Source organism: Trachinotus anak, unplaced genomic scaffold (assembly GCF_046630095.1).
Source record: "Trachinotus anak isolate AG129_WGS33_773 ecotype Australia unplaced genomic scaffold, CSIRO_AGI_Tana_v1 ptg000010l, whole genome shotgun sequence".
Lineage (NCBI taxonomy): Eukaryota > Metazoa > Chordata > Actinopteri > Carangiformes > Carangidae > Trachinotus > Trachinotus anak.
The window spans coordinates 18,956,560-18,983,557 of NW_027273861.1; the positions used below are offsets into that span (position 1 = coordinate 18,956,560).

Genomic DNA, 26,998 nt, shown 5'->3' on the forward strand with positions numbered 1-26,998 from the left:
CAAGAGCAAAGCTTTACGCAAATGTGAGAACAAAATATGCCTTCATACAAGAAAGAAATCCTATACAGCAGAGAATGTGGATAAAGTCTTTTTTACAAAACACTAACAAAGCAGCTGCATATTGAACTGTTGCAGGTTTGAATCATTTAAAATGCAACATAAAATAATTTAGTGGCCTCTGAAAAATATAGTACAACAGAGACGGCCTGGAACAGCGCAAGTGAACATTTTTCATAAAGATAAATACTTGCCATAATTGTTTTTTATCATTCATGAATAACTCTGTGAATAACTTTCTGGTGACTGAAATCTTTGCCCCAATGCAACAAATACCTTTAAAGCACTTAGAAGCAAATGGTGATGGTGTAAATAATAAAAAGAAAAGAAAAAAAGATACCCAATTGTTATTACCAGCAGACAGCTCATTTCAAAGTTTTCTCCATATCAGCAGTTAATTTTTACAGTAAATCCTACATGATATGAGCACATCATAGAGAATAATACATAGTATAAGAACAAATTACACCCAGTGTGGGCTGACTTTGGAGGACACACCTGGAGGGAGAGAGTACACTATCTTGCTCACAATTCGATTTCTAACAGCACTGCGAGTGGTAGCACTCTCTTTAGTCAAGATTTCATCTTCTGTACTCTTATCTGAAGCAGTAGAGCTTCGGCTCTCTCCTGTCCCCTGTTCGATCCAGGGGAAGGACAGCGACTGCAGGGCAGAGCGGAGCTCGTCTCGTGCAGTCATGACGCTCTGAAGGTAGGGAAGCTGTGAACACAGTGTCAGTGCTCCCTCCTTGGACAGACCAGAGAGCAGCTCATCAACAGCCTTGGCAGAGGAGGAGATCAGCTCTCTGCAGCTGCTTAAGTCTCTGTCTTTTCCTGGAAGGAGAATGACAGTTAGGGCAAGGGAAGTGACGCTGACAGCTACAATAATCTGTTGCATTTTGAGGTTGTTCAAGCTTAATTCGTTGCCAGCCACTTTGTCAGCTAACAGCTCACTCAAAATCTTCATTATTTATCCAAAACAAAACTGGTAATATTATGACAATGATAAATAAAAAATAGTTTAAGCTTTGATTGGCTGAGACATGGGCAAAGGTGTAATAAAACACCATGACAGTTCATTATACATGCTGATACACTGACAAAACATTGCATGTTTTTTGGTAGTTAAACTTCTAAGCAACCTTCATTTAGTTTATAATACTGAAAAATGAACAACAGCATCATACTTTTAAAACTTTTTAAAAATCTAACGATGTAATGTATCACTCATCTTGGCATTTTCCTGAAGTTGCCTTTCTGTTTTATTATATTGTAAATGCACATTTTGAAAATCATCTTAACGCACTGAAACTGTAAAAGACAAGGCTAGAACAGCTTTGACCTTAGACATACTGTTACTTTCCAATGCTTGTGACCTTGGGATGTTTACAGTGTAAGTCACTCTGTATATGTCAGAGGCTTCACCTTGCAGGGCTGTAGACAGAGAGGAATGCAGCTGTCTGATAGCCCGGTTCAGCTGGAACAGTTTGGTCGCTGTTGTCTTCAGTTTCTTTAAATGGGAAGCTGAAGCCTCCACTGCCCCTTCCTCCACCTCCTCTGGATCAGACTCTCTCTCCTGTTTAAAAAACACCCCAAAAATACTAATAATGCAAGATAGAGCAAATAAACAGATCTAAATGTAACACAACCAACAATTGCACGGCTAAAAGACATTCACAACACAACATACCAATGAAAAATATGTACTTTTATAGAATACACCAACTAGATTGTCACCCACTGAGCAGCTCTGCTGTAGCATCAGAGCACTTGAAATCCTTGCTTAATGGCATATGAATAGTTACTGATGAACTGTTGCTCATAAAATTGTCTAACATTCCCCAGCTACATTTCCTCAACCAATATTTTAACCAGGGATCTTTTTGTTGTTTGTCCCAATTCTGTATGTAGCCTAATGCCACCTGAAGGATCACACAGATACATGCTAATACACAAATGCCCACACAGTGGCAAATGATGTCACTCAATGAATGGGGCTTCCACGGTGATGCATCCTTTCCTATGACATAAACCTAATGGCCTCCTTCCCAGTTCACTACTGAAATTAGAAAATGCTAATGCAGCATGGCTTTTACTCCAGCACAGTTCTGTGTCCAAGCTTCAAACTACGTTCTTAATCTACTGCAAATTAAATTCCTTTATAAAACCATCACTTGTCAGGTTTGAGTAGTTTTTGACCCTTAAATTTTGCTTAAGAGTCAGCAATTTCATGTAATTGCATTTTCACTACTAACTGAAATGACAATTTCAATTTTCCCCTATTTATGAACTTTGATATGAATGGAAGAGGTGCAAACTATAAAGTCCAACATTTCATGGTTCAAGGAATGATAATGTCTGCTACAGTACCCACTCTACCCACTCAATCCTGTAGGTGCATTTATATCCACAACCATGCACACACGTAGTTCTGTTTCACATGCCTTATCCAAAAACACTATGAAAGTAGTCATCTCAAGCTATAACGCAGCTTTATTTGACTACAAAACCACAGTGGGCAGCAAAATGGCCCTGCTCCTATATGTGTCAGTGATCGGTTTTAACAAAAAAGCTGCTAGTTTGTGTGACTAAGATAACAGCAAACAAGCCTGTTCTGTGACTGATGCCACTTCATTCAACACATTCATTACTTGAAACTATCGTTAAGGGACGACTGCAGCGAGATAAGCCTACAGAGCATTGAGCTTTATAGGAACCATAAAAGGCTGAGTGGCATCTTTAACAGGGCTGCTGTGGGAGTGGGTATTAATCTGCAACCTTTAAGCCTGTGTCAAGAGGGAAGATTGTTTTTAACCTTTACATATCCAGGGAAGCTTTGCTGGGCTTGTATTCTGTCTGTCAGCCACGGTCTATGCAAACAAACAGCAGCAGATAGCCAATACCATTAATCAAAGTCTTTAATTCTGACCATTATTAATTAATTTACCTAGTATTAAATTACTGACAAATTAGAACATGCATCATGGGGCAGTTAAGGGTGACAAATAATTTAAGCGAGTTATGGTTTATATTATATATTTATACTAATAAGCTGTTCTCATATTACACACAAAACCGTGATTCTGATAATAAAATATATCTGGTGTCATAGTGTAGTTTTCTAATTAATTTAAAAGCTTTTTGAATTTGTTAAGTTAATAATTCCAATCAAATATTTCTCCAATCCAATATTTTCGATTACAAGTCAGAACAGTGACTGCTAAAATAATAGACCTGTCTCAAAAGGAAAGCCACAATACAACACAGTAATCCATATTTGAAACATTTCTCACTCTGTGATTTTGCAGTTCATGACTGTTCAGAGTTATGTGTTTGCACCAAGAAGTAAAGAAAGGAACATACAGCAGGAAAGCGCTAAGAAGTTGTTGATGACATTTCTAAGGTGGCAGCAACATCAATACACAAGATGTAATTTCCCTAAAACTTCAACAAAGCTTTCAAGATTTCAAGAGTGCAGAGGATTTATTATAATATTAACAAAGCTCTGCGGTTGTAGCTGGCTGTGTTGTTGAAACTCACCGAAATATGGCAATGCATGTAGCTCTGAAGAGCACGTGCTAAATCAAGCGTCTTGGATTTTAGGCTCTGCAGGACCTGTAAGCAAATGATCGATAGCAACTTAAAAATACTTATGTACACATCACATAGTTATTAACCAAATATCTGTTTATATTTTATATTTGACTGTGACAATTTTTATGTGATATAAGCAGCATTTCCCTGTAACAGATGAAACAGGTAGGTGGACAAAAGCCACAGTGTTCTTAATAAATAGTTATGATCTCTTACTGGATTGCTGGGATAGGCCAGCTGAGCCTCTCTTAGCATTTCCCTGGTGATGGTGAGGCTCTCCTCTAAGAGAGAGCGCACGCCTTTATTGGTCCCCTTCAGCAGACACATCACCGTTGAGGGCTGAAAAGGTGTAATCATATAATAACATAAATCATATTCTTATTATAATATTTTCAATTGAAATTCTCTGATCTGAAAATCTACAAAATACAATAATCACAACAAACAAGATATCCCTGATGGTTTAGAATAGAGTATAACCAATACTGGATGTATGAAGCAGATACTGATATTGATATTTCAAAGATGAAATAATTATACATTAGTATTTTCTTAACATTACATGAAACAAAACGTTAACACATGTTGAAAGGTTTTCATAAAAAATTGCTTGAAATCCTTAATTTGGAAAACACAAATTTGTAAAGATTGCAGCTTCCTCCTCAAAGACCCGCTGTTTTTAGCTTAGCATCATCATTATGGGAAAAATGTGACTATAGGAGGCAGTCTGGAAGCTATAATGTAATGAGAAAATAATGACCTAATTAAAACTGACTGCGTAAAATAAAATCCTGTGGGTCAGTGTGATTTTCAAGACATCTCATAATTGAAACTAAGACTTCTCCAGACATTATACTGTGTTAAGTTTTACAAATCTAATTTACGACCTTTGAAAACATTTTATGAATCAGCATCTCCCCTAAATATGTCTGTAATCATGTGATGTCAGCCAATATACTGGGCTGGCTGATTTATCGGTCCATCTCTAAGTCCCACTTTTGACATCCCTGATGCTCATTGATCATTAATGTGTTTTTACACTACATTTCCCAGAGATCGCCTGTCAAACAAACCATCTCCAGTGCTGGGAATCTTTTAAATTGGATTTTTTTTTTTTTTTAGGTGTGTTTCTGGCAGTCTTTCTTTGTTTGGTTCAGACATGCTGGTTGTCACTGCTTATGATGTACCCTGTGGTTGTTTTGACAGTTTTTTTTTAGAATGGGTTAAAAAAAAAACAAATAAAAAAAAAAAAAGAGAAGAGAAGAAAAAACATATACAAATATGTGCAGATATAATCCCCCACCTCCAAATATCTTCCTTGCTCTGAGATCAACACAGCTAATATTTCATTCTCTGGTATTGTGGAGTGGGGGCTTGATTACAGTGGATCCCAGAGCCTTACCAGAGATAGTAGCTGCTGTGGTATTAATGGTGGTGTTACCTTGCCTGTGGCCTGGGCACCCAGCTCCACAGCATTCAGCGGGATGCATGTCACTGCCGCCAGGTGGCCAAGTGCAAGCAATGCTGCATCCAGGCACTGACTGCTCTTTCTCCGTGCCTCCGTCACCATTGATGTGATCTCAGATTCACAACCCTGGATGGGGAGAAAATTATAATTTTAGTAAACATCAAGTCAGCACAAACTAACAGCTTGAATTAAAATTGATTTAATAGTGAATCAATGCAAGCACGCCAACAAAGTGGTCCATGTAGTCTGAGGGGGTCGGTAAATAAATTAAAATACTAGAGAATGTGGAAAATCAGGAGTGAGAGGGGAAAATTGTGTGTTTAGGTGCTGAGGCTGGTAAGGAATTTAGATTTACGTTTCATATATTCATGTTCTGTTTGGGGCTCAAGGATGAGAATTCCCTCTGCTTGGCCATTTCCATAGACAGAACTCAAACAGCTCAGAGCTAAGACCCGTCAATCAATGCTCTGCATTTTGATTAGCTACCCCTTGCCCAAACTACGCTAAATTGAAAATCATTTTCCAGCTCAGATTTTGCACTTTTTTCAACTCATTTATATGATGCACGTGCCATGAAAAGCACAATATAATGTCATTGCCTGGCCTTTATTTTAGATTGGTAATTTTTGTGTTTACCTGAATGAGCAGCTGAAAGAATCCTCCCATCTTCTTGACTTGGCCCTTGAGTTCTTCAGCAATGGTGTAGAGCAGGCCAGAGGCTGGTTTAACACTGACCAACCACTGCGTGGTAACAAACGCTGCACTCTCTATGGCTGTGGTGGCCTTGATCAGCTGAGTCTGTGCCACCGAGTTACACACAAACACTGCAGGAGAAAAATCCCAAATAAAAATTTGGTTCAAATACACCTACACAGTAAATTTGGCTTAAAATTAAGGTCAATCTCACCATTCTCCTGACTGTCATCATCCAGACTGTCGTACAGGTCAGATATGGTTTGGACTGCGGCATACAACAGGTTCAGATCAGAGACCAACCTGTCGGCCATGCTCTCCTCTGTCCCACTACAACCACGCAGACGGGCCACTGACTGACCAATCAGCTCCTTGCAGATGCCAGGCAGGGCAGAGTCTGTGCTGCCGGAACGTGTGGAGGGAGGTTTGGAAACACCCATCAACCCTGGGGCAAAAACAGTTTTGTCACACTTTGTCACTGTAAGTGTTCATTTCATTTCAGTAATTTTCTTCAGTGCCTTACCAGCAGACTGGGAGGAGCCGTTGTGGAGGCTCTGAATCGGATGTACCCGGATCTCGTAGAGACGCCCTGAGATTCTTCTGCCCTTCAACAAACTCCTGCTCCTGATGGCAAACAAATCAGATTCAAAACCCTCTGAATACCTTGCCAAGATTTTGTATTTACACGTACACCTTTTAAGCATGTTGACGCTCTCATTCAGGATGATTTGGTGCTCCACTATAATGAGAATGAATTTGGTGTATCTGATTTCTTTCTGAGTGCTATAATTTATTAACTGATGCTATGAAGGCCTTGCCATTTACCATCATTAAATGTAGGCAGTGCATCTTTGACGGGCTTTGGACGTGATTTAGGTGCTTTGATTTTTAATGTGGTTTTTTTCCAGGATGCAAGTTAAACTCATGTGGAAAAGGGTTAAATTGAATTATGCAGGAGAATGAACTTTACTTATTATGAACAATGAGGAGGTGGGAAGGTCAGTAAACAGCTATGACTGTGCCCATGAGGTTTAAACATGGGTTTAATAGAGTCAGAGAGAGAAAAAAATATGAAGGAACCACAGACCGGGTGCCATGTTTGATTTGGCTGGGTCTGCTGGTAGTTCAGGCACCACCAGAAGCACCATAAACATGCTTCACAAGAATAACAACAATGTGAAGGGAAAATGCTGGGGATCTGCATGTACCACAGGTGCTCTGTGTGTGTTTGGGTTATGGGTTGTAGAGTGAGAAACACAAAGACCTTTAGTGCCCTTTCCCTTTCTAAACCCCTTGGTTTGGCCTTCGGGGGAATTAAATGAATAAACAGAGGAAAAAGAATAAAGAGGGAAATATTCTGTGGACAGCAACATCATGTCAACTTTTCATGAAGAAAAAAGGATGTGTTGAAACTCAAAATATGTGCCAGGTTGGAAATCACATTGGTGGAAACTAGGAAGACTTTGTAAAAAAAAAAAAAAAAAAACAACCAAAAACTTCAAACCTGAACATGATTTTCTGCGTTTCTTTCACATACCTTTGAACTTTCCATATACATCCATTTGCCCGACATATTGTTACATTAGAAGTTGAGTGTAAGGGCTATGCAAGTAAGACCTATATGCTACAAGGCAAAAGCATTTTCTATCTAAGCCCTGGGCACTGTTGAAAGATGAGGTGGGCAGAGAGACAGTCTAGTACTTCCCTCAGCAAAAAGCTGCAGGTGTTTCTGAACAATGACATACTAAAACATTTTCAGTGACTAGACAAGAATACAAATAATTTCCTGGAATCTAATGTAAATGTAAGGTGCTGTAAAGCGGCACTGACGGATAGGAGGAGAGAGGAAGATCTGGATAATTACCTTCGCCGTGAGAAGGAGGAAGTAGAAGCAGAGGAGGCCGATATATCTTGCTCCCACTCATCATCAGGGTCATAAAACACATCGTCATCTTTAGAGGTGGAGTCCCCCTGCGGAGAGTAAACTACTGCTGACATGACCAGTCTCATTTACTCAACTTAATGAGAAGAGCACAGCAAAGTGAGGAAGCATCCCTCTGCCAGGCATAAAACAACCAATTCTCCACTGTTAATAAGGTCAAACACCTGCGAAATTGCCAACTGCACATGAGCTTATGTCAGAGTGAATATGCAGAATGAGGACGAGATAGGCTGGCTGACTGAATATGCTTCATTCAACAGGCGTCTTCCATCAGCTGGAGCACTGGTCCTTGGTACTTGATGGTAATTTATCAGTTTCATCATTAGTCTACTCATTACATCATTATGAGACCCTTAGGGGTCTAAATAAGCTTCTGATTTGTTTACATCCATGATCATTCTGATTCTATACACAAGATCCAATAATACTGCCTATTAAATGCTGTCTATTACATACAAATCCATACTTATGCTAAATAAAGATCAGAGGCTGCTTAAACCACTGTGAGAAAATTGGCAAAAAGACTAGGAAACACCCAGGAGAAGTCAAAAGACTCTGACAGGGCTAAGACATTCACACGTCACACCTAGTTTCCAGTTCATCTGATCTCTGTGTCTTTAGACAGGTGGAGAAAACTGGCAAACCACACAAAGAAAACATGTTCCCACAGCCTTCATTCATTTCAAGGAAGAGAGCTCACCACTGAAGCTCTGTGGCACCCAGTTCATGTTTATTTACAATGTGGTTAAATTCATCATTTAAAAAAGCTCTATTTGTAAAATATCAGCTCAGCGTTACTTAGTCAAGTTTAATATACTTCTTAATGTGTTTTAGGACATTTTAAAAAAAACATATTAAATCAAAAAAGTGATGACTGATTTGAGGCAAACCTGTTCGAGTTCCCTCATGGCAGCCATGTTGTTTTGGAACTTGTCCAGGCTCCAGAACGTGGAGATCCCCAGCTTTGTGTTTTGAACCCGCACCTGTAGCAAATCCCTTTGCTCATTGTCAGAGCTTTCATGTCTACAACAGAAGAGAGTCAAGATATGATACCAAAATCTTATTTTATTGATACTGCCAAGCTTGAAATAACACTGTAATTGAGGGAAAATCTTGCCACAAAATAAGATACGTAAGGAAATCAATTAAATCAATATTTTTCAAAACCTGCTGAAGACTGTGTTTTTCTTCATTTTAGCACTGATCTTATTGGCTTCTTCAATCATCAAGGACAGCTTCATGGCATCCCACTGTGGAGAGACTGCAATACAAAAATTAAACACATTAACTATACCACAACCAAAAGCCTCAAATACTCTTAGATAGGTTACTCAGCACCAGTTATACTGTTATCCATGGCCTGAGAGAGTGACACATAAGGTATTGTAGGGACACGTCCACACATCAGAGAAAAGTATAGAACTGGGAAAAAAAATACAAAGATACATTTTACTGTTTCCATGAAAGATAGTTCTATTGAATACATAATTACAGCCAGTCCGATAAATAATAATAATAATGCTGTTTAGTGAAACTGAAATTCTAACTTTGCATTGCATAGTTTTATTGTATATTAACCAACGTCCAGGAAAGCAGTTTACCACCTGACAACAAACTACTAAATTACTTATGTTCTATAGCCTCACTAACTCCTACCTATTAAACTGATGGTCTGTCCCATGTTTATATCAGGACCTGCCAACGCTCCCCATTCGAATATCTGTGACTTTAAAAAGGACAGATCCCACCCATCTGGAGCTCCACTTATATGGTGTTACATTGTCACTATAGTTCCTAGCTCCAATATGTGGTTGTGACCTGAAAGATCTTACCATTTTGGGAAGTGTGGTTTCCCCTTAAAGCTCTTTTCTTCTGCATCTCCTCCAGCTCTTTGCTGATCTTTCTCTTCTCCGCTTCCAGGGCGTCAACAATCCTCGCTTGACTCACACGGTGTTCCTCCATCGCCTGGAGTGAATCATGGTAATGTACACAACATTAAAAACCACCAGGCCAGAACATTGTGCCTAAAGCCAAGCTCTACCATGACTCAAAACACATCCCAAATGGCCCATCAGTTAAACATAAAACCTGGTGTCAGCATATTTGCTTGAGCTTTACAAGCTCGTTTTAGATGATCAGAAATCACGAGTATGAGCAAATGAAGGAGGTGATTTATGTAGCGTGACACCTGAGGATCAGGATAGGAGAAAAAAAGCTGACTGAAATAAGATCTGTTATTTCTCTTCTCTTAAATACTGCAGCTATTCTACCCACTAGTCTGGAAATCTGACTTTAGGCCAAATTGTTAGTACCTAGTAGGACACACTCGCTTCCAAATGGGGTTTGGCTCACTAGTGTAAGATCAATAAATCAGACCTGCGAAATTGATGATATTTAAATATTTTGAAAACGCCATTAGTCATTGACAGTGGGAGGAAGCAAGTAAACTTTTTTGATGGAACAAAAATGGTCCAGCACAAAGGAAACTTCCAAGAAACTTAAAATAGTTAAGTCAAGTGAACAGGAAATTTAACATTCCCAGGCGCTGGTCTGTGTCCTGACCTGGGCCTCCATGTGCAGACGGAGGCGTTTCTTGTGGGTGTCCACCTCCTGTTCCAGCTCCAACTTGGCCATCTGCAGCTCGGCCATCTGGTTGGCCACCCTCTGCTGGTCTAACGCGTGTTGACGTTTCCGCTCATTCTCCTCGATCTGAATAAATATATCAAATTATATTTTGGCATTACTCAGTAGTGATTGCACAATTTGAGAGGGTTTAAGGAAATACATGCACATAAGATTATACATGACAAGAGTTTTATGGCTCTGTTGTACACAATGTTTAAGAAAATAGACTTATTGATTTTCAATATGTGATTATAGTGTTGTTACTTGGTAACACCCTTAGTAAACTGACCAACGATAACTGCAATAGCAGTACTGCAAAAAAATTATAGAATGTCAACACACCACTCTTAAGTATAAAGGGTACATTGGTCAGAACTATGGTTTCTTGCAAATGGACATCACTTAACAGCCATGATCCCCTAATATTAACATAAATGGGAAAAACATGTCAGGTGTCCAGACCTTGTAAAGAAAGTCGAAGGTTTCATCTTTTTATGAAAAAATAAATAATAGAAATGAAAGTTTTGTGTACCAGCTCTCTCTCCAGGGCACGGATCCTGTCCTCATAAAGGGCCTTCTGATCAGATAGCTCCTTCTGGGCCACTTCCTTTGCCATCTGGATTCCCTGCATCATCTCCTCTTTTGCCTTCAGATGGGCTTCTTCAATTTCTGCCTCCAGTCTGAGACACAAAGATGCCTTTAGAGGGATTCTTACTTAGATTATTAGTCTGTACAAATATATGTTTGCCTATGTTTTTTTTTTTTTTAAATCTGGTCTTTTGACTCACTGAGCTCTTTGAGCCGCAAGGAGTTCATTTTTGGCAAATTCAAAATCTTTTTGTCCATCGCCTGCGTCTGTCCAACATGATACCCGCTTCCCAGACTGCACCTCTGCTGGATGGTTGAAGCGGAAGTAGTGGTCTCCACCCAGAATCACCCTGTCACCCTGGAAGCCAGATACACGCACACAGACAGGCACAAAATCATTTGTGAAATTCTTTGGAGAAACTGGCTGATGAAATATTTCACTTTAAATATGTTATAGACAGAAAATCTGTGTCCAAATCTGAGTTACCGCATAATATAAGACAAAGCTTAACTTTAGAGTAGGTAGAAAATCTTTCTGATCTACTTACATGATGTAGGACAGTGGAATCTGAGATGAGGTTCCCATTAACAAAGGTCTTGGCATTTTCCATGGGAGTGATGCTGACAGTACCATGGATGCTAGTTATAACACTAAATAAATGAAGAAATAAAAACACATGTCGTTTAATTGAATTACCATTTGAAATTGAAAATGAACATGGGTAATGAACCATAGCGGTCAAAAGTTTTTAAAGACTTTATAAATCCTGTTACATTGACTGTTAAAAGAAAACTATTTATATGAAAAATTTTTATGAATAGTAGCTTATCTAACTTTTACATAGTCACAGTGATTAATTTCCTCACTGCAGAGGTGCACGTCTGTTAAAAATGCATACATGCATAACTGCCAAGACTGTAAACACACGATTTATTCAACTCAACAAAATGCCATTGCTTTCAAACCCCTACAGCAATATATTCTTACCAGTGTTGGTCGGCAATAAGGGCCCCAGTCAGCTGAATGTCATGGCTGAAGTCAGACTTGAGCTTGCCTACTGTGGTTTGACCCTCTTTGATCATGTACAGAAGCATCTCAGACAGCTGAGGATCCTCGTTCAGGTTCACCAGGTTGGGAAGACGATTGTCTACTTTGAACGTCACACCTGCTTTCTGAGGCCACACAAGAGCAAGAACATTTCTTTAGCCTATTGATTTGACAATTATTGCACTGTTGCAAACTGTGGATGAGAGCCTTGACACAGAATGAAGGTTTTGCTATATACAAGCAGTTAAACAAGTTACATAACAGTTAAAGAAGACATAAATGTTCTGCTCAGAACAAATTACCTGCAACTCTTTGGTCTCCTCACGTTTGCGTATTTCAGCTTGTTCCAGTTTCTCTCTCCATGCGCTGTCAGAAAATGTTTAAAAAAAAAAAAAAAAAAAAAAGGTAAAACAAAACATAAGCTTAAAATCTGAATTTAGTCTTTGTATAAATGCATACATATATAAGCAAACATACGGACATTGATACAAAAATATTATTTATGTGATATAAGTGGAAATATAAAATCTAAGATGACAACATATGCAATATATAACAAGGAATATGAAGACTCATAGTCTAAAGCATGGAAAATCCACTACAGCTTTCACTATGATCCCTTTGATGGGTGTGTTGCGTCAAATGAATAAAATTAATGAATTTGTTATGATTGCAGTGATGCTGACCGGTTGGCCTCGACCATTTCTCTCTCTTGCTGACAGAGTTTGTTCCTCAGGGCAGCAATCTCCTGCTGGAACAGCCTGACCCTCTCTGGTTCAATTCCCTGGGAGCTCATCTGGGCCGCTCGCAGCTTCTCCACCTCTGCTTTCAGCTCTAAAACACACACGAAGTTTGTCCAAAATACAGCCAATCAAGTATTTGAAATATTATCAAAATCACAATATGGAATAGGGTAATATCCAAATTGCAGGAGCTGCAATGTTTTGATTAAGGTAAAATGTGTCACAACACACTGTGGTGTTACGGAGATGCCCAGCCTATAAATCATAGATGTAAGAAAACATGCTTGTTGGGAAAAGAAACCAGCAAAACTCAAACACATTCCTATTTTTTTTTCCCCTCAGTGAAAATAAAATTCAAAAATCCAACTAAAATCATGACTCATAACACAGTCTTAATATTTGTCAAAATAACCACAATTCAATTATTTTTGCACATTGTTCAGCTCTAATGCAAAATACTTCATATAGCTGAACTATATGCAGCAGTTTGAGTAAATATAAACTTGGATGAATACCAGTCAAAATAAAATTGCAGGAAGTTACATAAAAGTCCTGACAATGTGTTTCCAGGTATGCTTTTAATAGTAGCCACAGACATATTTAGATTTTGTCAAAAGATCTGGCCAATAATGTCAGTTATTGATAACAATTTATCCAGCAGCACTGAGTTGATTTGTAATGCATAAGTCATATTCACTTTGTTTGTCTCACACAGACAATGTGATAGAAATCTGCAGCAAGAGCTCCCCTTAGTGTTAAAAACCTCAAATAGCAGCACAATCATCTCATGAAAAATAATACTTGCATGACAGTTAGCCGCCATGTGCAGCTGACAGTGCATAAATATGGCCTGGAGGCAAGGTTAGGGCCAAGCCTTAATTGAACTGGGTAGTACATAAGCTGATGATGGATAGATGGGCAGACAGGAGGGTATGTCGGAGAGAAGGGGAGAGAAAAAGATCAAGAGCAAGACATGAGTAGTAAGACAGACATGCACATCCAATGAGAGAGAAAGACACACAGACAGAGACAGTGAGACAGAAACAAAGAGAGGCGAATGAAAGCAAGACAGGGAATGAATAACAGTTCAAATGAGTTTATGTATATGCATGTAATGTAGCTATTGATGATAGAGGGATTATTACGAAGTATCCTGCATGGCTTTAAAACTTGTTTTGTGCTGTGAGGGCCTTCAAGTGCACAAATACTGTTCACACCTGTGATAACAGGAGTCTAGGCACAGAAAGGCCATTTGAAGGTTTCCTTCTACATAAGAACATGTAGGTGTGTGCTGTTTATGTACGATGGCAGATGTTCAAGAAGAAGAAAGATGTCCTACTCTGTCTGACTGTCATAATCTGCAATGTGGAAAGAACTCTTTGAAATCAAAATTGTTTTTTCAAGGGAGAACGGTGTTAGTCTTGCTCCCCGTTCCCCTCTGTTGTAGTCAGAGAGGCCACATCCATCTCACAGTCACAGGCATGTACAGACAGGTTCACAAACAAATATACTGATAAAACATACTAAAACTTTTAACTATCCTATATTAAAGTTTGGGTAGATAAATTAAAAGGTTGTATAAATAAACCGGCTTGTTGCAGTTAGTCCAATTGAGCTTTTTGAATGTGGATGTTTTGGGTGGCTGACCTCTGATGAGCTTAGCGCTGGTGTCCTCATTGACCTTGGCCACATTAATGATTGTTCGGGCCTGCTGGGCATAGCGCAGAGTGCTTAGGCTTTCCTCCACATTGCTGCCTGCCGGGCTCAGTGTGGCGATCATAGCCGTCTTTGAGTTACCTCCAAGGCTTTCTTTTAATAGCCTGCAGAGGAAAAAATGTCATGGAGAGTCAGAGATCTGCACGACGACTGTGGGTTAAAGAAAATGTAAAAAAAAATATTTTGGAAATGTCTTTTCAGTATAATTACTACAATTTCTATGTGTGCCACAGTTTATAATTCATCAATTTTATTTTCTCAGTATTTCTATTCTCCATTTCATACATACTATTAATATCTGTATATGTATGAATTTTCTTCATCTATCATAGATGTGTATATATCACACACAACTTCATGATTCTGTATGAAAACTATGAACCAAATTTGTTTATTTTCTGTTTCTTATTAAACTTTAATAATAACAACAATAATAACAATAATAATAATAATAATAATAGCTTCCAATAAAACAATGTGTTTTTTCAATGTGTACTTACAATAAACATTGTGTTCTACAATGGCTACATGTGTACAAGTATAGTTAACTCTCACCATGTGAGGACAGACTCTCTGTACGGTATGAAGACCTTCTTTCTGCTCAGTGCCTGTTCGGACAGGGCAGAGATGACCTTTCCAAGGGTGAGCAGGGATTTGTTGATGCTAGCACCCTCCTATAATGACACAGGAAATGCCTTGTTTGGAATTGGAGTACATGCAAATGCAGTTACAAAAAAGCAATGCTGGACTTAACCTCAAGCCACAGTAAGAACATTCATTCAGTCTGTAATATAATTATATTGGCCATCACAAATTGCAGCACCCAAAGTGAAGTTCTGTAATGACAAATACCTCAAAGAAAATATCATTTGCTCATATGGTATTTGCTCATATTATCTGAGAAAAAAATACAGATATCCAACTAACAATGATATGAAATGAAGAAAAGTCAATTATCGTGTATGAGCAGCAATAACCAGGGTGTGTGGGTGTAGGTGCATGTACCCTGAGACGGTCTCCACTTGTCTGGGCTGAGTTACAGCGTTCGCTGCCTGCCAGGTCCACCAGGTTGATCCTGCTGGTGATGCTGTGGTCATGTTCCTCACCCTCCACAAACTCTGTCTGTGCACAAACACACACAGACAAACACATAGGATGCATAACATTGGGCCAAAACACATACCTAAGTTAATCTGTGTGTCTCTAAAGAATTCATTGTAATTATCTACAATATTTCAGAATTTACTAGCCAATCCTGAATTTTGTTGTGTGTTTGACAATGATCCAGTCAAGTCAAGGGGCCATACCTTGGTTTGGGTCATAACCAGAGTGAAGACAGAGTGAGATCTGGAGCTCTTGTCGTTCATTCCTGTAGCTGCTGTGGCTCTCTGTTTGTTACCCAGCTCCAGCCATCCCTAAAACAGAACAGTGTGAATTATGACCAAATTTCTAATGTGATACCAGCAGCATTATTTTTTCCATGCTACCCTTTGGATATACAGTCTTTTTGAAACTCAGCACTTATCTCCATGGCATGCCTGCGCTGCACTTTCAAGACATTACGATTCAGTCAAATGTTGATGTCTGTACTTCATCTTGGCCTCTAAGTCTACCTGACACTGAACCTTTACTTGCTCAATCATTCAAAGTTAATCAAAAGAGCATCGACTAAAGGCCAGGGATCTGAAAGAAGAAACTATCTTGACTCCAATTTCCACCTACCTCAATGTCACTGTAGGAGCTCACAACATTCCTGTGAAGAAATAACAAAGTGAGCAATTCTGCAAATCACACCATTCAAGATTGTTCTTTTGACTTTTATTATGGAGTAATACAACAAAAGAAAGACAGGGTTTTCTTACGTAGAAAGCTCAGCAACATAGGGACCATGAACTGGATGTTCCCTCACCCTCAGCTGGAAACGCAAATCAACTGGGTTTTATTTTGATGGATTCGCATATTATTACAGATCATGTACATCTCAGAATGTTCCAGAGTATCTTGATAAACAGGGAAGTCTTTACATTCTAAGAAGAATTAAAGAGGTAACAGCCAATTTTACTAGCTGCCAGCAACCATATTACAAAAAGATGGGTTATATGTCACAATTTAAAAAAAAACAGTAATTCATCGGTTTTACAAAGTGCATTTCAGTCATCTGTAAACTACTTACTGGCATCCTCCTTTGGTTAGGCTCATCTCTGGTCACCAGGAGGTCATGGATCTTCTCATTGTACACCTCAAAGTAGCTCATCTCTACATGACATTTGACCTGAAATGTAACAATTCAAATGAGTCATTTGATCAGTTATACAAGTGTTGTACACATTCAAGTCTTTTAATCTTTGGAGTGTTTTCTGGAGAAAGGGTGCAGCCTCTAGATTTCTCAAGTAAAACTGCCTTAGACAAGAAAGAAACAACAACTACTTAACCAGCAAGAAATGCTTTTGTGTGACATTTTACCTCTTCATTTTTCATGGAGGCCAATCTAGAAAACAGTTCATGGCAGAACCGTGGGATAACTCCTGCCTCTTCTCCAAAGCCCATCATCCTGCAAAACAACCATTTTTAAACAAGTCAAAAAGGCAGGTGATGATTACAATTTCAAAACCATCATTCAAGAGCAAAAGTTGTAGGAGAGATGAGAGGAAGCCGATTCAATGGGAAAAGGATGACTGAAATAAACTAGAACCAAAAATACTTACGTGTACGACTTCCCTGAGCCTGTTTGGCCGTAAGCAAACAGACAGGTGTTGAATCCTTCAAAGGCCCTCAGGAGCAGAGGTTTGGCCAGGGTCTCGTACACAGTCTGCTGGCTGGCAAAGGTGGGGTCACTCTCATCCACCGAGCAGAAAGAGAAGTCATAGATGAAGGAGTAGCTCTGTTTGGACTCTGGATGTTGGACAACAGTCTCCTGGTCGTTCATGAAAATTACTTGCAATGCCTTCTCTGCCTTCTCCCTATAAAAGAGCAGATAGACAATTTTATCGATTTATCATTTGCTCTATAAAATGGCAAAAAAAGTGAAAAATACACATCACAATTTCATAAATCCCAAGGCGATAATATCAGATAATTTGTGCTGTCCAACCAAGAATGCAAAACCTAAAGAGGAATTTATTATTTAATTAAATTTACTATCACATAAGACACAAAATAAGAGTAAATCAACAAGAATAATGATATTTTTGGTTGAAAAATTCTTTTGATGATTAATCAATGATCAAAATAAATGCAGAAATACTTTTTCTGCCAATTGACTAATAGTTTAAATTGACTAATCATTTTATCTGTGTTGGGAAAAACAGGCTTGTTTTAAATGCTGAAACATGCTGTAAAATACATTTATATATTCCCATAAGCTGTTTCATACCAAATTCCTGAGAAATGCAATTCACTGTATTTACATGTTGCAACAATCAGTAACATCCGATTAAACTGCAACTTTTTTTTCATCATTATTTGTATGTTTGGGTGGATAAGGCAACATCTGTAGACCCACGCTGTCACCAGCTGACAGATATCCCCTCAGATAAGGCGAGTATTGCATTGCACACCTGGCATTGAAAGGGCGGACACGGACAGCCACGGCCACTGCGCTGTTTTCCATCTTAAATGAATCCTGCTGCTTCAGAGCCTCGCTGGGAAAAGACAGGGTTTGCTCGGCAGGTGCTGGTGCGGGGGTCCTGGCCTGGGTCACGTCCCCCTTTTGACTTGAAGTGGATGTCTTCCTCACCTGCTGCGCAGCGTTTGGCTTGTGCACCCCTGCGGACGCCTTGCTGACCCGCGGAGCTGGGACAGGTCTGTTGTCTTCAGCTTTCTGTGCTCGGGATTTGAACCTTTCTAGACTTGCGGACTTGACTGCAACCAGTTTGGGGGTTTCTTTCCCTGCCAGTCTCTCGAACACGTCTCTCTTGGCTGCGATTTTCTCGAACGGGGTCTTTTTGGTGGGGGTTTTAAAGGTGTGGGCCTGTTCCTCCAGCTGCCTAACTGTGGAGGAAGGAGTGGAAGGTGTCTTGCTGTGCGCAAACTTCCCCTGGTTTTCCACAGGAGCAGCAGTTTCTCTGGCTTTACTCTTAGAGGTGGCTTCTCTTAAACTCGTAGACCTGAATAAACTGGGTGCTCTACCATTTGGTTCACTGAGAACTTTCGGCGTCGGCTGCAGTCCAGTGCTGCTGACCCCACGCTGCCCCTGGGCACTTTTATCCATGGAGGGGGTCCTGGTCCTGCGCTGCAGGGTCAATCGCTTCTCCGGAGCTGGCGTGGTATTCTGCCCGCTTTCAACTACTGTTTTCTCCGCAGTTTCAGCCCCGGTCTTCCTCCTTGACCGCCTCTGCAGGGTGAGTCGGCCCCGGTGAGGAGTCTGCTGGCCGCTGCCGCTTTTTGACAGCGCAGAGATGACATAGGTCCTGTTTACCTGTCGGCTTTTATCCGACGACCTGCTGTCTTCACAGGCAGAGGCGTCGGATGTTATCTCACTTTTCCCCAGCGTTGTGTCCGTTGCCTTTCGCTCCACCAGGCGCTCTCTGCCCGGTGTCCTGGACGATGTTGTCGACATTAGATGGTCATAATAAGCTGTATGTTTCCTCGCTTGTACACTAAATAACGACATGGCAGCCGACTGCTAAAAACAAAACCGCGAAGTTTACGGGTTACCTAACTACGCAAACGATAATTCCACTGGGGTTACTCCAGCTACAACACTACACGACATGAAACGCATGTAAAACGGAGGCAACCACAGCTCGCCATGTTACTTAAAAGTAAATATATCCACACTAACAGAGCTGCTTTTGTTTATAATTATCCCCTCTTCCGCCTTCGCCCGCTTCAATTTCAAATCGCCTCCGTCAGCGACAGCTGATTGGCTGAATTCTCGGGAAGTGTTACGTCATGTCTACGCGCTACTACCCGAGGCTGCCGCTGGGTGGCAGCATAATCAAGGCTATGGTTGTGTATCCGCATACACCCAGAGAAAAAGCTGTCAGCTGTGATCAGCCCCTGTAATACTCATGTTTTCCATTCTAAAATTAGCACTCCGCCGTTAGAAAGGTGACGTTCACAATATAGTTTAAACAAAAACGGATATATCTGAAACTCTGTCTGCTGGGGAAGACTTTGATATATGGTTTAAAAAAGAAAACTCCAGATTTTGTCAGTGTAAGTCTTTAGGACGGGTGTTGTTGTCGTTTGGCTTCTGTAACCATGTTGTGTCTCTCTCTGGTCGTTTTGTTTCCCTTTGTAGCCCTTTTTTGTCTCTCTGTAGCTGCTTGCATCTTTTTGTAGTCAATTTGTAAAACATGAAAACATGAAATTTAAAGCAGTATTATTTTTTTTGCTGGACTGCTCTTCAATAAAGACACCACAAGTACACCACAGCGGTGGCAAGAAAGACTGTCCCTCAGATGGAGGGCCTGGGTTAAAGAAAAGATCATTTCTCAATTTGAATAAGTTGTCTTACATCAATAACACAAAACTTCTCAGAAAACAACACTTTTATTTCAATAGACAATATACAACATAAACGTTCAGCATTTCTTCAATAAATAGACGGTACCAATGCAGGAATGAACGGAAGAACTTGCTACTTCTTGCGACGATCGTGTTTCCTTATGATGTCTATGAGGTTGTTCTTGGTGACTAGTGTGTCCTCAGACCCCAGCTTGGTCTTTTGTCTTTCTCTCCTCTGCTGCTCATGGAGGTGGGGTGAGTTTAAAAGCTGCGGAGGCAAGATGGACCCCGTGGGTTTGACCCGGTTCACCACTTCAAGGAACAGCCGTTTGTTGTTGTTGTTGAGAAAAGTAATAGCTGTTCCCCTGTGTCCTAGCCGACCGGCTCTGCCCACCTGGATGGGAAGAAATGAAGGTGTGAATAGAATACTTTTAGCTTGCCAGGAATTAGTGGTGAAATTAAATGTTCACTTTTTCAGATAAGCCAATATTCCAAACTAATCAATTCTGAAACTAAATATTGCTTTTCATCTTCATGCAAATGATTCCCTAATTTAGCTATGACAGTGAACAAGGTGTCAGATATTTACATTAAGATTCAAAATGATTATTATTCATTATAAATACAATAATGATTACAAATTTAAAAAATGAAAAATATAGATCTATCTGTTTGGAAGTATAAAGTTTACAATATGATACTCAAACAAGTGCATTAAAGAAACAATATAGTATTGCTGGGAAGAAAATCTTCATGCAAAATAAAACTTCACATATTACTAACCTGATGGACATACTCATCCATTGTGTTGGGCATGTCAAAGTTAACCACCAATCTGACGTTGACCAGGTCCAGTCCTCTGCCCAACACTCCTGTACTGATCACCACCTCAAAGTCTCCATCCAGGAGACCCTGAAGACACACAGAGCAAATATTACACTGTCAGACATGTTTAGTGTGGTCAGCACTCTACAAAGACTGTAACATTATGAATGACATAATCTTCACCAATATGCAGGTTGGTTCTATGTAACTCAAATTTAACTATAAACTCTACAGGATCTAATGGCCGGCCAACTTTTATGAACAAGCCATGTGTACAGAATAATGCACAACTAGTATGTTTGCATCTGATGTAATAGTGTAGTCAAATGAATATGACATCAGCCTGGATATCCCCTTAGTGTGAGGATAAATAGCTTGAATGATGTGTAGGAACTAGCAGAGACAGAAGATAAAATGTGCAATACTGTCACGCATTGATCAACCTTTTTTTCCTCCTAAATTCAAAGAAACAAAGAGACATTTAAGAGAAAGTTCAACAAGTTAAAAGAAGCAGGCATGGTGATCTGCTCTTAAATGGCATCTAAATTAAATCAGGATCATTTTGGGCCTTGTCTAATTACAGCCGTTAACCTCTGTTTTACTTCTCCACTTAGCTTTTTTTTCTTGTCTTTTAGGAGCTGCTTTTTCTATAGTAATTGTGGTTTTGAAAAAGAGCTTGTCTGGCCTTCATATGTTTTTTTTTTTAGAACAAAGAGGCTGAGTGAATGAAACACTGTGTTTGCTCTTTCAGTGTTGATATAATAACATTAGAATCCTTGTGTATTTAATATACTGATAAAAGCAGCACTGTTAAGTCTCAGCCATGAGTGGCTGTGCTCTTCCAGCCACAAGAAATTCAGGAGCAAACACTCTTGGATGCCAAACATGGGAGAACCGTTATTTATCCATTAGACTGTGCATGTTCTGGCTGCCATTGGACTCACCCTGAGTATGCGGTTGCGTTCCCACTGGCTCTTGTCAGAGTGGATTGCCACTGTATTGAGGCCTGTCACCTTGGCGACTGCCTCACACAGCAGATCAGCCCCCAGTTTACAGTCTACAAACACCACCACTGGAGGGTGGTACAGCTTACTGTCCTGCAGAGCCACACAGAAAAACACAGACGCAAGGGAAGAAGGGAACATTTTTATATTTCTACATACAGACATTTCAGTAACTATTAACACAGTGAGCTACTATGTATGGCTATTGTTTAACTGTTGTTTATGATTAAGCTGTATGTTACCATGCTAGATGCTGATTTAGAAACTTTTGGACGGACGGAAAGGGTCAGAATCCTCCAGTAGGTGGTAGTCATGACTGTCAAGCCAGTGACATGCAAAAAAAAAAAAATGCTAAAATGACCAGATTCACCTGTCTCAGTATATAGCAGGTTTTTCTCCAACTAAAACAAGTTGACAGGTGGATGTAGCAGAGCCAAAAGTTAAACGTGGACAGACTGCACTGTAAAAGATGAGTGAAAATTGCTTCCCCACTTACCCAGTCCCAGTGTATTTATTGCCTTCCTACCTAGATCGTGACAGACGGGTTTCACACAGCCTTAATGAATGTTATGAAAGTGGGTTCTTCATGTCTATCCCTTATTCTCAAATCCAACTTGTCATTTCCCTTGTTAACTACCAGTGTCTCAGCCTAAAGCAGTAGAGTCAGTAAAGTGATGATGATGAGGCTTTTGCATTAAACTTCATTCAGCTTTCAGCCTACGGATCTGGCTTCAATTTGTGAGAACATGCTATCATTTTCAGACTTTAGTTTGAGTAAACAGTCACAGATCATGTCCATTATCATGTCCACTCCAGAGTTTTGTTTTTCTTGGGGTTCCCCCTCTTAATCTAGTCTAACAGCCCGATGATCCTACAGGAATCCTACAGGACACACCCACTTCCTCAGTGTTCAGTGACAGCAGCAGTCATGAATAAAAAAGTCACAATCACAACATCCCTCTACTCAGAAAAGTGTCTGCAGTTACTCGCACAATGGTCTAACCACACTTCTTCACCGGGTTAACTGGGAAGCAGACCCTTCCTGTCCTGCCCTGTATAAATGGTACAAGCCATTGCTGGGATTCCTGGAGTGGGGCCATGACTCAGGGCCCACCCATTTCCTCCAGACGGGGGCCAGGGCTGCAGCAATGGCTGTCTAAATATGGTGTAGTGGGGAGACCGGTCCTTGGAGCTTAAGGAATTCCCACCTTTAAACAGCCAGTTAATAAAATACCAAGCTGGTACCAGTGCATGTCAAGACTGAGCAATAAATGAGCAATAAATGCACTATAAAGTAAAACTGAGATAATAACCCCATTTTTTCTGTTTGTCCCTACCAGAGCATTTTCTGGTACATTTAGTCTTGGGTTTACAAAGAGAAAAACTTACAGAAAGTGCTGACCAGTTAAAGAAAGCTTAGTTTGGAATTGGAAATGCTTAGTTTACAGTGATGCTCCACCCAAAATCTTTCTATTGAGACTTTCAGTAACAACCAGATTTTTTAACCACACCTCACAAAATTAGGATTAAAAATCAAAACAGGTTGGAACCTACATTGAGAATCTCAAACAGCTTCTTCTTCTTGGAGGGTTCCTCTACCCATAGCAGGATCTGCCTGACATTGGCACAGGGCTGGTTCTTCTCTCCGATGGCAATACGGACGGGATCACGGACCAGCCGAGCAGCGAGCTCTTCCGTCCCCGTTGGGATAGTGGCTGACGCCAGCAGAGTCTGGTGTTCTTTGGGCACTTGTTCCAGAACTTCCAGGACCTGCTGCTGGAAGCCCATCTTCAACATAGTGTCCACCTACAGAATACATCACAAATACATATGGACTTTGCCCATTTCAAAACTGTATGATTTCTACACACTTAAACAGCTTAGGGGGGTTAAATTCATTATTATGTTGTTTCATCAAAATCAGCAATCAAAGCCATAGTTTGCTCATCAAATTGTCAAATTTCAATCAAAGTGAAATAATTTCAAAACTGCTGCTATATCACCACAACTGAAGGTTTTCTGGAGGATGTGAAGGACTGATTGTTAGAGGCTGAGAGCACCAATAAGCCGAACTGTCTTTGATAGATATATTTTTATTTTTATCAAGTGAAAAATCTTATAGGCCCTTTGTTATCAAAGCGCAAAATTAAATTTTATTTTCAATGTTTTAAGTGCTGAACTTTTGGAAAATCTGAACTGCATTGTTTTTATCATACCTCATCCACCACCACAACCTTCACTTTGTCCAGCTGCACTGCTTTCTGCCTCAAGATCTCAAGGAGTCGCCCAGGGGTGGCTATGACAATCTAGGAGGATTAAAAGAACATCATACTGAAAGCTTAAGTGTCACATCATTATATGAGACGTTTTGATTGACACGATCAGAAAAAACTGTAAAAATAGTGATGCACTCTGCACTGTACTTTGATGCTGGATTTGAGGCGGTGGAGCTGTGGGGGAAGCGGCATGCCGCCCACCAGTAGAGCAGTTCTCATGTTGGGAAGGCACTTCACCAGCTCCTTGCACTGTCTCTCTATCTGTATGGCCAGCTCCCTGGTGGGGGTCAGGATCAGAGCCATGGGGCTGCGCACACTGTGTGCTGGTTTCTAAAAAAAGAAAATGTACAGCATGTGAATAAAAATGTGAGCCAAAAATCCATGAGATGAACCCAGTAATATTATACATTCAAAGTCTACTAGAGACATTTAGACATTTAGGGGAGATGCAGCCTGAATCAAATCTTTTCAGCTCAGTTTACCTCTTTAACACACAAATACTCTCCTGCATAATAATAATATCCTTACTGCAGGTTGCTTGTAATATTGGTAATTAAGTAACAGCCGAAATATGGCTGCAACAAAAGAACACGAAGAAATGCTGAGAGTTAAAACTAATCTCCAAAATTTTCTATGAAAACAATAATCATAAATTTAAGTCACTATTATATTACATCCATGTATGGCTAAGAGATCAATGGACCTTTACGACCAAAAATCACATTAGCTGCTAGATTGTGATTGTGATAGGTTAAAATATGTATTCCTTTGTGTAGGAACAGGCCACTTCATGGTGTGAACTGAACTGTATTTGTGCAAATGAAATGTGACAAAAAGCACAACGTAAAAAACAATTAATGCTGTTGTCAGCTGCAGTACTGTACCTCGAGTGCTCTCACTACCACCGGCAACAGGAAGGCCACAGTCTTCCCTGAGCCTGTGTCAGCGCTGGCAATCACGTCCCTGCCTCTGAGACCAACAGGCACCATCTGCATCTGGACTGGCGTGGGCGCCTCATAGCCAGCCTTCTTCAGGTTCCCACTCAGTGTGACAGGGAACCCACAGTGTTCAAACTCAACGATGGGTCTCCTGACTTCCGTCCCCTGGGTTTCAATGCCTAGCTCCTGTTTAATACGCTGCACCTGTTCATCTGTAAGGCCTGATATGAATGGATCTTCCCTGTAGGAATACCCTGCTTCACCTTCACCCACCCCACCGGCGTCAACTGCAGGCCGTGGAGACTGAGGAGTCCTTCCATCTCCATTTGTGTCCTTATGGTTAAACACATCTGCCCCAGTCCCCATTCCCATTTGCACTAAATGGTTGGCTTTGCATTCCAGACTGCAAACATCATTGTCAGTGCTGTCACAGATGTACTCCCCATAGCGACCACACATCACACAGACAGGCTCCCCTGGCTTTGGCCATCTCTGGCTCTTTTTGTATGATTTAACCGGCTCCTCCTCCTCCTCCTCCTCCTCCTCCTCCTCCATTACACCAGAGGAAGACTTGGGTCCTTGCTCATGCACTAAGCTCTCTGTCAAACCTGCAGAGTCTCCACTTGATTGTATTGTCTCATCTTGTCCTTTGGTATTTTCACATGGTTCCTCCTTCTGAACAGGCGTCTCTGAAGTACCTTCATCTTTTCTCTCGTCCTGTTCTATCTTGCTTTTCTTATTCAGAATTTGTCCGGATCCCTGGGCAGGTCTCTTCACTTTCAGGGCTCTTGGCATGAACATTTTTCGGGATTATAAACCTGTTTACACCAGAAAAACATACGTAAACATTCAGTTGTAATGGGAGCTATGCAAGTTCTCCAAATGTTGAGAACTTGCTATGTCTTGGTTTGTACAATATATTTAGCTGTCAGGAAATTATGTATTTTAGTTTACTAACAACGGTGAAATGTGATTAACCCATTTTCTGGATTTGCACCGCACAGCAAATCCATCTTAAATACCGGTTAAAAGCCATATTCCCAGTGGTATCGCAGATCGACGAAATTACAGTTTTACAAAGACAAATACATCTCCTGAACTCTCCTGCGAACAAGTGAAAACTCTCCACATTTTCGTTTTATTCTGAAATTGCACTTCTCAAACTACAGTTCGGCCATAAGCGATTCTCACTGCCTGCAAGTACCTTGACTGAATGTTTCATATACGTTGTAAGCATTACACATACCTCCCTGCGTCAAATCTTCCAACAGTTCAAAACAATCGCCGGCGCACATTGATGACGCAGTATTGCTTTGCACGTCGGGAAATGTGGTTGCAGAACTGATATGCCCCTGTGTAGTTACCTGGTAGTTACTAGCCTTCTTCATAACAGACCCAACTGACATTTTAATTTGATTGACATTTGACACTGCCATTTTTAATATAATATACAAAAAAATAAATTAAATTAAATTAAATATTTAAGCATCTCCTATGATAGGTCCTGTTTTATATTGTGGGTGTAGGATGTGGCTTGAGAATAGAACCGGGCTTTATAGGTCTGTTGAACATGCAGGTAATTGCATTGGTCTGGTATAAGGGCAATATGATGGACAGTCACTTAAAAACGGTCTAGGTTCATGTAATTAATAACACCCCTTCAGCTTTGTTTTCTCGCTAATTGCATGCACGCTGCCCTCTTTTTATGGCACATTCAGGTGTTCATCGTAAATTGAACTTTTCCCATTATATTGTACAGCGGCCGTGTGGGCCTCTTGTAAAGCAAGATACGTTTGCCTTCTGTCATGTGGTCAATATGTTACAAGGATTTGGTCGTCTTTGTATTTATGAAATGGCAGGAAAATCCATTACAGACTCAAAACTGAATAAGTGAATTAGTGATAAAAAAACATGTGAAATGTGTTGTTACTACAACTTCAGTCCTGTTAAGGTTTACTCAGGCAACACCATTTCCGACTATGTGTTGCTGTAAAATATGCATTTGGACCGTTCAAACTAACGAACTAAAACAA

The 26,998-nt window shown here is 40.2% G+C and overlaps 2 protein-coding genes across 3 annotated transcripts; both read right to left on the minus strand.

Annotated features, from left to right (window-relative positions):
- Positions 1-361: 361 nt before the first annotated feature.
- On the minus strand, positions 362-19,314 carry kif14 (kinesin family member 14). The gene is made up of 29 exons (XM_071485943.1): positions 18,029-19,314; positions 17,177-17,431; positions 16,935-17,022; positions 16,645-16,743; positions 16,334-16,386; positions 16,194-16,224; positions 15,779-15,886; positions 15,477-15,593; positions 15,027-15,145; positions 14,403-14,575; positions 12,699-12,846; positions 12,315-12,378; positions 11,953-12,137; positions 11,513-11,615; positions 11,165-11,322; positions 10,909-11,056; positions 10,314-10,460; positions 9,584-9,716; positions 8,919-9,012; positions 8,642-8,774; positions 7,674-7,780; positions 6,333-6,433; positions 6,024-6,254; positions 5,753-5,940; positions 5,090-5,242; positions 3,865-3,987; positions 3,595-3,669; positions 1,480-1,630; positions 362-888 (listed from the first exon to the last, which is right to left on the minus strand). The coding sequence occupies exons 1-29, from the start codon at positions 19,081-19,083 to the stop codon at positions 521-523; spliced, it is 4,908 nt and encodes a 1,635-aa protein (XP_071342044.1). The 5' UTR covers positions 19,084-19,314; the 3' UTR covers positions 362-520.
- A 634-nt stretch (positions 19,315-19,948) lies between these two features.
- On the minus strand, positions 19,949-26,330 carry ddx59 (DEAD (Asp-Glu-Ala-Asp) box polypeptide 59). Of its 2 annotated transcripts, none has more exons than XM_071485950.1 (8): positions 26,212-26,330; positions 24,912-25,783; positions 24,175-24,357; positions 23,968-24,057; positions 23,306-23,557; positions 21,692-21,844; positions 20,706-20,834; positions 19,949-20,316 (listed from the first exon to the last, which is right to left on the minus strand). In XM_071485950.1, exons 2-8 carry the CDS (start codon positions 25,764-25,766, stop codon positions 20,056-20,058), a joined length of 1,923 nt encoding a protein of 640 aa, XP_071342051.1. In that variant the 5' UTR covers positions 25,767-25,783; positions 26,212-26,330; the 3' UTR covers positions 19,949-20,055. The 2 variants fall into 2 exon arrangements, with proteins under 2 accessions (XP_071342051.1, XP_071342052.1); XM_071485951.1 differs by lacking the exon at positions 26,212-26,330 and adding an exon at positions 25,988-26,106.
- Positions 26,331-26,998: the final 668 nt, after the last annotated feature.